Genomic DNA, 15852 nt, shown 5'->3' with positions numbered 1-15852 from the left:
TGTGGCTGCAGCATATGTGCGCGCTGTTCCTTTGGTTGACCGCGGTGACATTGATCTCTCCGGCACTATCGAACCCTTCCTTGCGACACACAACGCGTTACAGGCCTATGCAGCAAAGGTGCTCGTGGGTCTCATTGCGGGGACAATTCCATCGCAAGATGTGGACGTGGGCAGCAGCATTCCAGACGCAGAGACGGTGACGGCGGAAGCGCCACCCCCACTTGTGACGAACGAGCAGGACATGGCCGTCGCGGAAAATTGGGTTTGGTCGGTTCTTGCCAGCACGCAGCCCGTGACGCCGTCCTGTGTTATTGAGGTAGGGCGGGTGGTGGAGGCAGTGATGCAAGTCCGCGGCGCCTCCTCCTTGCCATTTGTTCTGTCTTTTGTGTCGCGGTTGCAGGCGTTTGTGAAAAATGAGAAAAAAACCTCTGAGCTCCACATGGCGTGGGCGCATCTTTCGTTGGCGGTACTTTCGAACTGCGGGGCTATACTCACGCTGCCACACCTTTTGCGGTACGCGGTCCATTTGTTTCAGCAGCGTCACCGTGGCAATGAGTTGGCACGGCAGTTTGAATTGCGACTGACGGAGGAAAGTGTTGGACCGCTGCAACTTGCCAGAGGCGGCAACGCGGCGGACGAACTGCTGTGCGCACAGCCGGCGAACTGTCCGCCGGTGACGGTTCTCATCGCCTTCGACACCGTTGCAGAGATCATTGCTGAGGACGCCGACGCAGAGGTGTATACTGTGTTCCGCACCCAGCGCAAGGACGAGCTGAAGGCGGTGATATCAAGCGCATGTTTCAAGATGGATGCGGCTGACGCCAGCACACCGCCACTGACCCCTCGCGCCCGCGCACGAGCAAGGCGTCTCTTCAGCTTGGAACCCTTGGGCCCGTCACGCAGTGTGAGCGCATCCATCACTGTTTTAGTGGTGGACGGTGGTGCAACCGAGGCAACTGCGACAGCAGGCGATGCTTCTGTGGCTGCAGCCTCTGTTTTTAAGCGGGAGTCTTTGATGGAGAAGTCAAAAAATTGCATTGCCGACCTCCTTGCGCGTCACGGTGTTGGCGCAACAACGCATCTTGTGCATGCGTCTGCTCGTGCCGCGACGCTTACAACCGCGATTGAGAAGAGGGAAATGATAGGGAAGACGAAGAAAAAAGAAGAGGGGGGAAATAATTTGAGTGCGGATGCTGCAAAGACCAGTGCTGCGTATTCTCAGAATTCGTTGGGGGAGATTGATTCTTCGTGGAGGTCGCATGCTAACTCCAACTTCCCGTCCTCTTTGTCCAAGTTGGACCCACCAGTAGCTAATCATGCATTTTTTGCTGGCAGTGATGACTTCTATGTAGAAGAGAGACTTAATGTTGAGGGCACCGATGCTGTAAAATCGCGTACTCATGTCCCAGGTGCCTTTGGCACATACAGTGACATCCACAAAGATGCAGGGAGAACATGCAATGGCCATGCCGTGCGAGAAAATATTCTCGGCGCAGCATCGGGTGGGAACCGATCAGTAAGTAATTATGTTGATTTACTCTGAGGATGATGGGTTGGATTGGAGTGGGGGTTGAGAGTGGGGAATGCGGAGGCGTGGCCGTCAGTTCCCTTCCTTTTCTGTGTGTTTGTTTATATATATATATATATATATGTGCGTATTGGTTCCACTATTTTGCCCTCTCACCCTCTTACTGTGCTAAATGACTCAGCCATACCAGTTGCTTCCCCTCTCTTCCACTTTACTTTCTCGGCTGTAGCGGCTGTTGCTGCTGAGGCCACCGCACATTTGTTTCATGCGAAATATCTTTTTGCTTTCCTACTTTTTCCCCATACCCCCGTCTTGGCAACAGCGGGGGGAGACAGAAGAGGGAGATTCCACAAACGCGAAGAATCGAAAGATAAATGACGAGGGATTCCTGAATCTTCTTTGGCAAGAAAGGGGAAGGCAGCTGCCACCTTCCTCACTCCAACTGCTTCTCACGCAAATGCGCATCTTATTTTGGGGTGTGTGGTGGGCGAGTACAACTTCTTTTTTTTTTTCCTCTTTTGCGGTTAAATAGGAAAGGTGTACACAAAGTTAACACGCCATGTCGAAAGGCACATCACCCGAACACTTGGTTGGTGAGACGAGCTTTATTGATATCTGCCACACCGCCATCGAGGGGGAGGCGGCGGCCCTGTTGTACCCCATTGACGATGACAGACAGATGCTGCGCTGTGCGCTGTCCATCTCAAACTATCGCGTTTTGATCTCCCCTGGGAAGAAAGGTAGCGCCGAGGATGAATTGGGTTTCTCGTTACCGCTACTATCGATTGCTTCATGGAATGTGCAGCGCAGAGCACTCAAAGCAACAACGCGTGCGGTATTTCAGTGGGGACGAGAGCAAACGGTTGCTGACCACGACACGGTAACGCGCGCAATGGACGAAACAACGCCACCGCCGCTTGCCCAAAGTAACTTCCCTTCAGCCGGGTACACGTTGAAGATTTCATCGAAGCACCTTTGGGAAGTGGAGGTTCTGTTGCAAGGAGAGCGCGTGGCCAACACAGTGAGAGACCTTTGGCGATACTTCCACACCACGCAACTCAAGGGCATGCCGGCTTTCGTACTCTACAGGGAGCGTTACGCCGCACTATGTGAAGATGCCGTTTGTGATAATGATGATATCCATGAAGAAAATCACAGGGAGGATAAAAAGAACAATAATACCAGTAATAATGATGATAATAATAATAATGATAATAATAGGGATAAGAATAGCGGCGAATTGACCAATGGGGATGATGGTGGTCGTTGTGGTTTCGAGAACCACATAGACATGGTCGAGTTCGGCTGGAATCTGTTCGACGCCGACCGAGAGCTAGAGAGGCAGTTGTCATTGTACCCCGGTACTGCCGTGCCAAGTGTCAGCGATGTGTCCCGCGTCGGTATCAAGCGAGACCTGCGGCCATGGTTTCGTTTGACAAGTGTAAAGCAGTCAAAGAATAGCTACGGCAAGTCGCCAACTTATCCGTTCCGTGTGGTTGTCCCCAACGCGGCGAGTGACGAACTGTTGGAGGACGTCATGGCGGCTCGCTCTCGAGCACGTTTCCCTGCCATTTCCTTTGTGCATCTTGGAAGCGGCGCGGTGCTTGCGCGATCCTCGCAGCCCTTGGCGAGGTCGCCGGCGCTGCGTCAGGACGGTGAGCTCTGTCGCATGTTTGCAAACAGCGGTTATCATGCCCACAACGCCGAACCAAGAAGCGAGCCTCCTGCTGTGGTATCTATCGTGCCAATCAGCACTCGACAGGCACCACCACCCTCCCTATTTGACACGGGATCGGAGGAACCTCCGGCACAGCGTTTCCCCGCCGCCACGTACCAGGAGACAACGTCAACCACGCGATCTCAACGAACACTCTACGTCGTTGATTGCCGACCATCCAACGCGGCCCATGCGAATCTTGCCATGGGCGGGGGCTACGAGAGCGGTGCTACGCACGACTTCTGTGAGGTTAAGTTTCACGGCATTGAAAACATTCACAGTGTCTCCAAGTCCTTTTCGAAGTTGAAGGCCCTCATTCATCGGTTCAACGGAAAGCAACCGAAGGAGAATTTTCTTTCGCAGCTTCACGAGACAGGATGGCTCTATCACATTCAAAGGTTGTTAATTTGCTCCAGCAAGATTGCGGATTCCCTGGACCTTGGGGACTCATGCCTCGTGCACTGTACCGATGGATGGGATCGCACACCGCAATGCACCGCCACCGCCATGTTGCTGTTGGACCCATTCTATCGGACCATCGTCGGTTTTAGTGTACTAGTGGAAAAAGAATTTTGCTCATTTGGCCACAAGTTTGCCGAACGGTGTGGCCATCAGGTGCAGGGAGAAACCAGCTACACCTCCGATGCGGGTGTTTCTGGATCCGACACGGAGGCGCAGCACTCGAACACAAAGTTGCAGCCTTCTCCCATCTTTTTGCAATGGATGGACGTGGTGTTTCAGTTGGTGCGCCAATTTCCACGGCACTTTGAGTTCACCACACGACTACTGGAGTACCTCAGTGAGGAGGTGTACGCCTGCCTGCACGGAACATTTCTCTGCAACGGGGAGAAGGAGCGGATGTTTGAGGGGGTACGTCTGGGCACGGCATCCATATGGACAGATGTGGTGCGTGCCGCGGCAAAGGAACGCGCAGGGCATTCGTCTCTGTACTTTGTCAATGAGAACTACGACTCTGCGACGGCATGGGAGTACATATCAAAGCAAAAAGGAAGTGGTATTCAGCGCATCTCACCCAACTGTAGCAGCAAACGTCTTGTCTTGTGGGAATCTTTTTACCTGCGGCACGATGGAGACAACTACTCCATAGATTTTCGTGACGGGCCGCAGCAGATGACGAAAAAAGTTTCTTTTCATCCGGAGTGGGAACGATATTTTGATCGGTTTGTGAGGGATTCGTGTGCGGCACGCAGGAGAGAGTTGCCAGACATGCGGCGACGGTTGCAAAACCTCTGCGTCGGGCGTCCAGCGGTGGCCGTTGCGAGCTCCTCTTTAGGGAAGGGAAATTCCCGGATATGTTCTCATTGTCACAAGAACCTCGGTTTTTTCTCTTCACGGGGGCAATGTGTTAGATGCGGAACCACCCTGTGCAATAATTGTGCTGTCTGCAGCGATAGCGAGTCAAAGATGTGTCTTGATTGTTACAAGCTTTGCGAATGGAATACACAGTAGCAATGGAGGATTCCAAGTGTGTGCATCTGTGAGAGGGGAGAAAGCCCCCTATAAAACAAAACAAAAAAAAAAATAATAATAAGAGCCACCTTTTGGTGTTGTTGTTTTGCGAGCGAGATGAATGCGCACTGGCGACGTAACGCGGGACCTCTTCTGGGAGCTTTGCTGCAATTCTCTCGGGCTAGAAATGGTTGCTTGAAGTTTTCCGCTATCTTGTTGATGTTGCTTCCTTTCTCTGGGACTCATGGTTTTTCTTTCCTGCATTATTTTCACCTCCATGTGGTGCGAATGCTCAAACGCGAGTCGCCCACATCGCGCAAAAGCAAAACACATTCTAAGGAATAACATAGACATCACAGAGCCGCCGCATTGGACACGCCAATCTTCAGGAAAGCAAAGAGAGAGGCGACAAGACACGGTGAGTTCGCACAAGGAAACATTTAAGGAAATGAGCGCAGAAACGGTGTCATCCGGGAGCGCCGCGGGACACACGGGGGAGGAAACACATATGACGGCGATCCCCCGGCGATTTCTCCTGCCAATGCCGGAGAAGCCGACGCGCGAAGGTGCCGCCCACGGCAAGCACCCGCCGGCGCACGAGATGATGCGAAACGATCCATACGCCAAGAAAGTCGCGCATGGCCCTAGTTGTGGGCCGGTGTCCCGCTACCGCGTCCCCGTAAGTCGACCGTTGCCGCTCCACACGCTGGAGGCCATCCCGGATCGTCGCGAAAGGGCGCTGAACGTTGAGAGCTCTCTTGCGCCACTTTTCCGTGGCTCGACGGAGGGCGCCGCACTGCCGGATTTTTTAACACCGTCGGGAAACAACCGCCGACGCGAGATTGAGGAGCGAAAGAAGCAGGAGCAGCGTGTTCGCAGCGACCCGGATGCGAGACGGCGCGCCAATGAGCCCAGGCGCATGCCGAACCTTGAAAGGAAGGTGCCGAGGGGCTTCGTCCCGCAGTGTGCAAATGTTGTGAAGAAGGCGCCCCTGAGCCACAGCGAAAATGAGTATCGATCGGCGAAAAGGGGCAACAGAACGGCAAAACGAAGCAAAAGCGAAGAGTGATGGCGGACAGTCGTGGGGAGCCGGGATGAAGAGAGGAAAGGAAAGAACGAGAGAAGCCAAAAGAAAGCCAACAAAACAAAGAAAAGAGAGAGAGAGAAACAAGACGGTCTGCGCAGGAAAAGAGGAATGGAAAAAGACGCAAACGCGAGGAACGAGATGGAGTGAGAAGCGGAATGAAGACCCCTTTTTGACATTTTACCTATTGGTTTCTGCGCGAATGTTCATTTTGGTTGTTTGCCTGTGTGCCGACGCGTGCCTCGCCGCACCCGTCCCTTTTTTTTTCTCCTTTTTTCATCGCTCCCCAGTGGAGAAAGGCCGCGCCTCGCCCGACCAGGTCAATTCGCCGAGCGCTCCCCAACATGCATCCCCACCGTCCTCCCGCGCCATCCACGGCACGTAGAGCACCGGACTCACGCCGTCCAGCACAAAGTGGCGCAGCGTCACCTCGCTCGCGCCGGCAGGCACAACGAACACAGACCGCACCGTCACGCCCTCGCGGAAGAACACACTCGGCGCGGTGCCCACAGCAGGCGGCAGCACGGGAGCTCCCACAGGCACGCACGCCTCGCCGTACCCGCCGCTGCCGCACTCGCACACGCACACACCGTTCCTCATGCTCGCCGACGCCGTCCCGGGCGCGTAACAGTAAGTGTCCCTGTCGCAGGCGTCGCACCCAGCAACGTCGATGCTCCCAGCGTCGCCAAAACCAGCCGCTGCGTACTCCTCCGCCGTCGACAGGACACGTCCACCAGCGTCGTTGCACGCCACCCTCAAATGCGCCCCTGCCGCAAGCGACAGGCTCAGCAACAGCATCCGCGGCAGCAGCGCTCGGTTGCGCACAAAGCTCAGCGTGCTCCCAGCAGCGGTCACAGCGCCAGCGGTGTGGAGCATCTCCCTCGAGACGCCGTCGTGCACGTTGCCCTTCGCCAGCAGCATCGACCCGCCAGCCAGGCTCACAGTCGAATAAAACGCCACCGCGTAGTCCTCCGCCGACAAAAATTCGCTCCGCACAAGCGCCACAGCGGAGCCCGACACGCTCACAGCCCCACGAACGGACACCGCGTGCTTGCACAGCAGGAAGTCGCTGTCAACAAACGCCACCACGGAGCCGTCGCTGGCCGCAACACCGCCCTCCACCGACACGCACAGCCCCAGCGCCGTTTGCACTGACAGCCCGTCCACGTACAGCGCAGCGCACGAGCCCCCGCCACACACCAGTGACGACCGCGTCATGACAAACCGCGTCGACAGAAGCCGGACGCCGTCCAGGACAAGCGCGGGGCCGTACCGGAATTTCTCGTGTTCACGGGTCGTCGGCACGTACTGTGACCCGCCAACCGTCGCGCGCAGCGTCGAGTTCGCCAGCAGCACACTCGAGTGCAGCGGCATCGCGCCATGCAGCATAATCGTGCCCTCAAGCGACGTCACGTTCGTCATGTTGACGAGGGCGTGGGGCATCAGGCGCGCCGTGCTCTCGCTGAGGCCGCCAATCCGCAGCTGCGCGCCGCCCGCAAGCACGCAGTGGCACAGCGTCACGTTCAGCGCGTCAGCAAACGCGTCCATCGAGCGCAGGTCCACCGCCACAGTGATCGGCCCGCTAAACATCACCGAGTCAAAGCACGCCGTCGCCCACCCGCCGCCAACCGTCACCGACTCCGTCAGCATCACGCCACTCACGCAGCCCTCCGCAATATCGCCACCGCCGCCACCGGCCCTCGCAGCCGGCACGTCGAACGGCAGGCACGCCTCGCCCACGCCGCCGGCATGGCAGCCGCACGCAGTCAGAGAACGACGCCGTCAGCGCAGCAAAGCACGCCAGCGCAGCCGCACAGCCGTCGCACGGCACCACGCTCACGGACGACAGGCCGGCCATGCGGTAGTCGCTGCTGCTCTGCAGCACCCGGCCGCCGGCACGGTTGCACTGCACCGACACGACGCCGCTCGTGATCGTCGGCCCGGAGACAAGCGTAGCGCCAGTGGCAGCGCAGCGAGCAATAGACACGGCGCCGCCGCTCAGCGTCACCCCCGACAGCGACGCCACCGACGACGCCTCGCCCACCGCCCACACGTCGTGCAGCTCCAGCCACCCGCCGCCACCGACCGTCCCACCGTCGCAGCGCACCAGCGACGACGCGACAGACCCCTCGACGCCCACGAAGCGCAGCACCGAATCGACCACCGCGAGGCGCTCGCCAAGCACAAGGCCGCCGCCGCTGCTCACAACCGACACGTTCGTCACGGAGAACACCGAGTGGCTCCGCAGACTGAGAATCGACGAGGACGCCACATGCATCGCGGAGGCGGTCGGACCGCCCGACGCCTCCAGCGACACGCCGTCAAACACCACCGCGCTCGACAGCAGGTCCACACCGCCGCCAACGTGCACCGCCGACCCGCCCGCCTGCAACGACCTCAGCACAGTGTTGCTCACACGCAGCTGCGTCTGCAACAGCGACGTCGCGTGTAGCACAAGCGGCGCCGCCACCGCGTCCGTCAGCCCGCTCAGCTGCGAGTAGCGCATCGGCCCCGGCGTCAAAACCGTCGTGTCACGGACCGTCACGTTCGTGTGTGCCGGCAGGTTGTGCGCAAACACAAGCGAGCAGTAGCCGCCGGACAGCCCGCTCACGCTCACCTCCAGGCTCCGGTCACTCGCCGGCTCGCCGCTGTAGCCCCGCACGTAGATCTGCGCACCGCCGTCGCACACGCAGTCCCTCAGTTCGATGCGCAGCGCGCCGGGAAGCATCGCCGCCACGTCGAACACCACAGCCACGCCGTTCGTGACGTACACGCCGTCCATCAGCACCGTGTCCACGGCGCGGCCAACCGTGATGGCTCTGTCCACCGTGCCGCCCCGCAGTCGCAACACCACCGCATGCACCGCGGGCATCCACGCAGCAGCAGCAGCCAGCACCAACGCCACAAGCAGCGCCAAAAGCACAGCCGCAATGGCCCTGTGCCGCACGCGGTGCCGGCTGCGCGGACACGCACCCGCCGCAGACCGCATCCACCGACCCAGACACGTATCAGCAGGGCTGTCGCGGTGCGTCGCACTCGCACCGTCGACCATAACTCCTGTCTATCAAATCCTTCCCTACAGATGGCGAATCCAGTGACACGATTCCGCCAGATCGATATCCCAGTACTGCTAATCCTAATACTGCAAGTAATCCCTACCACCTTGAAACGATAGTTGTGCTGATCAAGCCAAAGTATCTCTAACTGCACAATCAAAGAAGAAAGCAGCGGCAACAGTAACCAAACACAGTGGCACGCAGAGGCATTCGGCCACAGAAAATCCCCGCCAAAGCGCAACCAGCGAAAAAAAGAGGCGCAGACGCAGTCAGCCCAGTGATGTCACCGCCCTCCCACCGCCCGCGCAGCCCCACACAGCCACCATGCAGAGTGGTGGGATCCCAGCAAAAAGACACATGACCATTGGCACCGCTCCTGCAACCAAACGTTTCTACCACAGAGCAGTCCTGATGCCGTGAAGGACGCACAAGGGCCGAGACAGTACCAAGTAGCGGCGTTGCAACCGGCAGTCAACGAGCACGTCCAAGAACGTGGTAATGATGGCGCGGAAAAGGGGTGGAGAAATCGCCGGTCGCCAGCAGTCAAGGCGTCTTTTCTTGCTCGCACAGGCCAGCATTGCACAGCAAGCAGCGGCATCATACGCGCACACGGCACACAGAAGGACAAATGAAAAAGGTACGGTGGTGACACCCATACACGGGGGACAAGGGTCCACGTCGATCGTGCGGTCGGGGCCTTCCCTCTCCCACTGGGACGCCACTTCACCAACGCAGTCGCCTGCCTCCTCCCCACCAACACAGCAAGGGAGCAACAGCGGGAGATGCGACAAGTGCGACGAACACGCAGTCGCAGAGGCCCACTGCTGCCGCCATGACCAAACAAGACTGACTACAGGGCGCAAAAAGAAGGGTAAACACCCCATCAAACGCTTCAGCATCACGTGGAAAAACCGCAACCGAAACAAGGCGAAACACCGTGAAGCAGGCACCAAAATCAAAGCTCCTCCAACAAATTCATCGTGAAGCAAGAGAGAAAATTATGCGAGCGCAAAAAACAACAATGCCGGTGCAGAGGCAATAAATGGTTGTGGTGCACAGCGGCCGGGGCATCGCACCCTTCCCTCATCTAACGGCACCGCACCACAACGCACCGTGACAACAGCCTGCAATGACGACGATTGAGTTGCACACACAAAGCGGCATAAACGTTTCATCCCGCACTCGCTCAAATTTATGCTCTCAGTACTTACTGCCAACAGCACAGGGAAGGACACGGAAGAGGACTGTGTCATCCATCCACCTTCCGCCCACAACAGACCCTCCCCATCCTCCTCCTCGCCACACCCTGGGTGCCGCGCAACGCCGTCAAGCAAAGCCACGTGTATGGAATTCCTCAATGCGCGGGCGAGGCTGGCAGCCACCCACGCTCACTCCTCCGCACACATCCTCTCCTACAACCTTCCACACACAAAAGGGCAAAGAAATGGAGAAGGAAAAGCCCGCCGCACAACGCACGCAGAAGCACCGCCATCCACGTCGCGCCGCAAGATAGAGCCATGCGATCAGCACAGACCCACGGCCGCAACGAGAGGGACGGGACGCACCCAAGTCCACGGCGCTGTCCTTCACTTCCCTCCGCCCCACAGCGGGTCGTGGCGGGTGGCGTCCAACACTCACAACTGAGGCACGGCGCACACCATCCGCTCTCCTCCGAGTGCACTCAGCAGGCCGGCGCCCAGTCACCCTCCTGCCATCGCAATGGGGAACACAAACAATCGTCGTCGCGGAACATCAGTGCTTCTAGCAGGAAAGAAAGAGAGGCAATAGGGGCATGTCAACAGCACGGTCAGCAGAGGGACAAGAAAAGGGACACAAGGACACAAAGTGGCAGTGGACATGGCACAGAGAAAAAAAGTCCGCAGGGATTTAAAAAAAAAAAGAAAAAAGAAACAAAAGGGTAGGAGTTCAGAAAAACTCCCAAAAACATTTAAAATTTAAAAAATGTGTTGATTCGGCAGGACTTTTACTTCATGTGCCGGTTCAGCACAAGACGACCGTGTGTTCTGTATAAATATTACCTGCACCAAAACGAAAAAAAAAAATGAAAAAAAGAAAGTAAAACGAAAAAAATGAAATTGTACTGTTCCACCAGCCCACACAAAATCCCTCACTTTCATTGCGGCATCCGGCCTTTTCTTCCAATCCTCCCTTTCGTGCAGTCCATGGGATGCACAGCCGCAGGGCCGGCACCGCGTGTGGGCAACAAAACAAGAGGGGGAAACAAATCACTCATAACAGTGTGCAGCAACCAAAAATTAAAAAAAAAGAAAAAAAGAATTGCTGAGTATTACAACGAAACACTGAAAACGAAAGAAAAAGAAAAAAAGAAAAAAAGAAAAAAAAGAGAAAAAAAAAAAGAAAAAAAAGAAAAAAAAAGAAGAACCCGCGGGGAACGCAGCACACAATCTCCGTGAGGAGTCGCAATTCTACACTATTTGGCTCAGAAGAATGCCACAAGTGCGCACAGTCCCAGAAGAAGCAGCAACGCCCGGGAGACGCACACACGCGCAGTGCTGTCACCACGTAAATCATGCAGGATCAATTTCGCGTCGGTGATCAGGGCGAGGCGGTCCTCTGGACTCATTCTGCCATCGGATGCTGAGTGATTGGTTTCTGGAACGGAAGTGTCATTTTTGGCGGCAGTGCGTGGACTCAACTCGTCCGTAACATTCTCAGCACTCGATTCACTGCCCGCAAGAACACGGACAGACTGAGAGTCAGTCGGCTGTGCAATTCGAGGATCTTCAACGTCCGCCAGGGAATTCGTCAGCTGTGTGGCCGTCTGCTTTTCTTCCCCCGTCGCTGTGACTTCTACCGCAGTGTGCAGTTCTTCGGCAGCCGGATGTCGAATAGGGACTGTCCTGGCGTTGAGGTCTCCGAGGTCATCCTCAAACAGCTCGTCGTTGTACAGAAGGACATCAGCCACCGTCACAGGGCTGCTCCCTTCATCTTCCTTATCGCCCGCACCAAAGAAGAAGTGTGAGATCCTGTGTGAACCAAAATGTTCACTACGGAGCCTAGCCAGTTCCTCGAAACCCAGTTCCTCGTAATCCGTCTCGTATATTGTTCTTCCATTAGCGTACACAAGCCATTCATCATCGTTATCCTTTTGCACCGTCACTCGAATTGCCGTGTTTGTTTCCCAATTGCCAACATCATTAGACGGCTTCACCAAAAACCCCATCTTGTGAAGTGTGAGGTTCCAATTTCTTTCACTCGTGTACGAGAGCTGAAAGAGCACCGTGTTGTCCTTGTCGTTCAGCCTCGCACCAATCAAAGGAATGCTGCCTGCCTCCGGCACCTCGTGGATGGTCACCGTCGCCGAAAGAGTGAACTTGTTGTTTGTAAAGTAGTACGGCACAGTCTGCCCCATGTCGCCAACAGGCCACTTCGCCCCTGCTCCCTTGAGCGTCACACCGCTCTCCGTGCTGGTCGCTCCGTCCCCCACTGTGGCATTCACGCCGAGGTACTCATCCTTCCATGCAGTCCCGTTCAACGTCCTGGACAAAAAACCAACCAGCCCTTCAGTGGGAACTCTCAAGGCGCTGTCCAAATCCTTCCATGTCTTCACAACTTCCTTTATCCGCTCCAGCTGCTCAGTCAGGCGCATGGTGACAAGACTGTATGGCCCGTCACCATTCCTCTTCTCGTACAGTAAAATCAGCTCATCCTTACTTTTCACCAGCAGAGAACTGGCGGCGGCGTCATCATTTTCACGAGATACCGGCCCAACATCATGCACACGTGCATTGTCCGTCACCCAAAGATGGAGCCGACCCTTTCCATTGTCCTTCGGATACACCGGCGCGGTGATGAGCATCACCTTCTTACCCTCAATGATTGCGGTGGTGAATCCACTCTGGACGCCGTCCCCTGTTCGATTGTGTGAGTTGCCCCACACGCGAGTAATTGGCTGACCCGACGTATACCAACTGACTCCATGCAAAGTTGACTTGTAAACGTCATAGTAGCCTCCAGCACAATGAGCCATCATGAAGAGTTCTTCGCCGTATTCGTCTTCTTTCCACTTCACCAGGGTTGGATCCCTGCAGCCGTTACCAGGCGTCTCGAGTGAAAGCTCCCATTTGTTCTTTGACGGGATAAAACTCATAGACAGCAAAACGCGCTGTCCGTCCTTTTTTTTGGCCTGCATGGGAAACACAAGCTTGCCGTCACGCATCACAGCACCCGATCCACCGCCACCCAAAAACTCGGTAAAGGCACCAGAATATCCTATGGCTTGAGGCTTCACCACAAGGGTCTCATTCCACACAAGTTTCTTGTTGTTTCCACCATCCACCGTGACAGTTCCCTTCACGAGTAAAAGGCCCCGCTCATTCTTACCTTCAACCTGCTCCTTTGTATGGCTGTATTTCCCCACCAGCATGTAGACACTGTCCTCAATTACAAGTGTCGTTGGCCGCAACAATTCTGTTGTCCAAAAATTATTCTCGGCAGTTTCCACAAGTTGCATGCGAAACAAACTTATATCCGACATCGAAATATCCATTGAGTCATCACTTATATTCAGGTGCTTTGAGACAATCCCAGCACAGCTGCCGGCTCCATCCTTTTCCCCGCACCGCGCTTCAGCCACGGCAAATACATCATCACCCACTTTAACAAGGCCAGAAACACGGAGCGAGGTGATTTCCCTGCCCTCCTCCTTCAACTCCCTCCAATTAGCAAATGATATCGGCGTCATCTCCTTAAAAGGATCAACAGCGGCCCCTGCCTGCTCAGCGTGAGCAGCTCCGCCGGTGCCGCAGCACATCATCATCACAACGAGGAGGAGCATCGCGGAAGCAAACACACGCCGGGACATGTTGGGCCTCTGCGGCTCACTCTCTCCTCCTCCCCTCCTCCTTCCGCTGGAGCCGGTCACGCGGCGACGGTTGTGTGTGCGGGGTGCCATCACAGCAACACGTGAGAGCATGTAAGTAGGTGTGGGTGGGCGATGTGTATGTGTGCTGTTGTTGGTGCTTTCAGTGCCTTCGAATCTCACAGTAGCGTTTCGCGTTTGTTTGCTTTCCTTCCTAGCGTGTGTCTGTGTTCAACATGTGGAAAAAGAAAAAAGCGGCAATACATCAGACACGTCCGTGGGGAGCAGAGCAGAGCACCCATGCGGAGAGCGGGACACAAGAGAATCCGGAAGGAACAGCGCGGAGCACCATCGCCCACACCAGCCCTCACACACACACAAATCGCAGTGCTGCCAGACCGCGCGTGGGAGGATTCGGTCCTCCACACAAAAAACGCGCGCACCTCCCGCATTCACCCACAATGGGCGAGGAAAAGAGACACACCGCCGCCGCCTCCAGTTCAGTCTCGCGGCCAACGGGATACGGCCACAGCCCCGCAGCCAACACACAACGCACACGGTGCCAGTAATCACCCAAAGAGCCACACGTGGAAACGGATCCTTATCCATCCATGACGTGGCGACAAAATTTCCAGCCATTACACCCACAATGGGATTCGGTGCCCGACTCAAAGAAGTCACAGGCGGTGCGTCACGCCAACAGCAAAAGTGACTTGCCGTGCGCGCTCCCTCTCTCCTCCTTCCATTCATGCCCACGGAGGAAGCAGCAGCCACCCGCAACCGCCAGCACACGCTACAAAAGAAGCATCAAAACCCACTGCAATGTGCATGTTGTGTGGTTGTGTGCGCCTGCAGACACACGAGGCAAGGAAGTAAAAACAGGGGCAGAGCATGTGAAGGGACGCACAAGCAAAAATGTACAGCAGAGGTGCATGGCAGAAACAAAGAGAAAAAGACTGCTCAAACTCATGATATTGCACTGCAGAGAAAGCAGCGGCAATTCATAAAAAATTTATTAAAAAAAAAATTCATCTTCACCCTTCCGCTCCTCACGCTTTGGAAAAAAGAAAAAAGAATGAAAAAGGAAAAAAAAAAAAGAATGAAAAAAAAAAAAAAGAAAAAAGAAAAAAAGGAAAAAAGAAAAAAGAAAAAAAGGAAAAGAAAAACCCACAAAAAAATTTCACCTTGTTACCGTGTGGCCACACCAAACTGTCTGTATATTTTGCCCGCAAAAGAAAATTAAAAGATATTTAAATGTCTTTCAACCGTCCGACCCTCTGCGTGTCCGCACAGCGTTTATATTTCACGGGGTCATCTGCGTGTTGCTGCTCCCCTCAGCCCTCTCATCGGCGTGCGAGTGCGGCCCGCAGAGCACAGTCACTCGTGTGTGTGGGGACTAAGAGAAGCACGCAGACATGACGGAAGTCGCGTCTCTCCATCGGGAGAGTGAGCGCAGAAAAAAAAAAAAAGAAATCATCGGAGGGAAAAGAAATGCTCACGAGGCCGACCCCGAAGGGTGCGCCAGCGCAAAAAAAAAAAAAAAAACACGCAAAGCAAAAAAAAATCCTAAAAAAGCGGCAGGGTGTGGCTGTGTGTGTGGCGCTGCGGGTGTCTGCCAGCCCTGGCCGCAAAAGAAAACAAAACAAGAGGGGAAGAAATGTGTGCTCCGCCCCACAGGCCCTCGCCGCACGCCCACACGTCGCGGCTCCCTCAGCGCGCCGTTCGTCGCGGCCCCTCCTCATGCGTGCAGCAGGCGAGGCGCACAGGGCCGTCGTCATGAGCGTGTCGGTGGGTGTGCGAGTGGAGCAGTTGGGCGGGAAACACACGGCACCCCTCACAGGAAGAGTGCAGCAAGAAGAAATTAAAAGAGGGAATAGTAAAAAAAAGTCCATGGTGGTTGTCCTAAATCATCAAGCAAAAGAAGGGAAGTAAATTTAAAAAAAAAAAAAATTATTCTCCACGGAGCAAAATGTATTCCTAGCGGTGTGTGTGTGTCTCTGCAGAGGAGAGCGCAAGTGTTCCGCACTGAGGGCGCACACTCCTCACGCAGCCGCAAAGCCCCACAGTCCCAACAGAAGAAGAAGCAGCGGCAGCAGTCCGCTCCCAGCAGATGTCAAGCCCACCACAGCCGCATGTTCTCTGGCGGCAGCTCCC

The 15852-nt window shown here is 55.6% G+C and overlaps 4 protein-coding genes and 1 pseudogene across 4 annotated transcripts, besides 11 other annotated features; 3 read left to right on the top strand and 2 right to left on the bottom strand.

Annotated features, from left to right (window-relative positions):
* Nucleotides 1-1543, top strand: Tc00.1047053510635.60 (hypothetical protein, conserved; the record flags this gene model as incomplete). The annotated part of the gene is made up of 1 exon (XM_803342.1): nt 1-1543. A coding segment is annotated over one exon (1543 nt), but the record flags the coding sequence as incomplete, so codon positions are not given.
* Nucleotides 1-6608: a sequence feature (heterozygous, non-Esmeraldo-like haplotype).
* Nucleotides 1631-1651: a microsatellite.
* Tc00.1047053510635.50 (zinc-binding phosphatase, putative) lies at nt 2088-4715 on the top strand (the record flags this gene model as incomplete). Its single annotated transcript, XM_803341.1, has 1 exon — nt 2088-4715. One exon carries the CDS (start codon nt 2088-2090, stop codon nt 4713-4715), a length of 2628 nt encoding a protein of 875 aa, XP_808434.1.
* Nucleotides 2692-2748: a microsatellite.
* On the top strand, nt 4960-5784 carry Tc00.1047053510635.40 (hypothetical protein, conserved; the record flags this gene model as incomplete). Its single annotated transcript, XM_803340.1, has 1 exon — nt 4960-5784. The coding sequence occupies one exon, from the start codon at nt 4960-4962 to the stop codon at nt 5782-5784; it is 825 nt and encodes a 274-aa protein (XP_808433.1).
* Nucleotides 5814-5886: a sequence feature (CT-rich).
* Nucleotides 6080-8851, bottom strand: Tc00.1047053510635.30 (annotated as a pseudogene).
* Nucleotides 6609-6984: a sequence feature (areas merged during assembly that could not be assigned to a particular haplotype. This can correspond to areas where the two haplotypes were merged or to regions with more than two copies in the genome that were merged during assembly.).
* Nucleotides 6985-15852: a sequence feature (areas not merged during assembly with more than two copies in the genome that could not be assigned to a particular haplotype).
* Nucleotides 10902-10951: a sequence feature (T-rich).
* Nucleotides 11186-11258: a microsatellite.
* Nucleotides 11317-13812, bottom strand: Tc00.1047053510635.10 (trans-sialidase, putative; the record flags this gene model as incomplete). The annotated part of the gene is made up of 1 exon (XM_803339.1): nt 11317-13812. One exon carries the CDS (start codon nt 13810-13812, stop codon nt 11317-11319), a length of 2496 nt encoding a protein of 831 aa, XP_808432.1.
* Nucleotides 14702-14727: a sequence feature (AT_rich).
* Nucleotides 14759-14864: a sequence feature (T-rich).
* Nucleotides 15628-15653: a sequence feature (AT_rich).

This window comes from Trypanosoma cruzi, genomic scaffold (genome assembly GCF_000209065.1).
Source record: "Trypanosoma cruzi strain CL Brener 1047053516803 genomic scaffold, whole genome shotgun sequence".
NCBI classification, from domain to species: Eukaryota; Euglenozoa; class Kinetoplastea; order Trypanosomatida; family Trypanosomatidae; genus Trypanosoma; species Trypanosoma cruzi.
The sequence above is the reverse complement of the archived record's forward strand: the minus strand, read 5'-3'. Positions and strand labels throughout refer to the sequence as shown.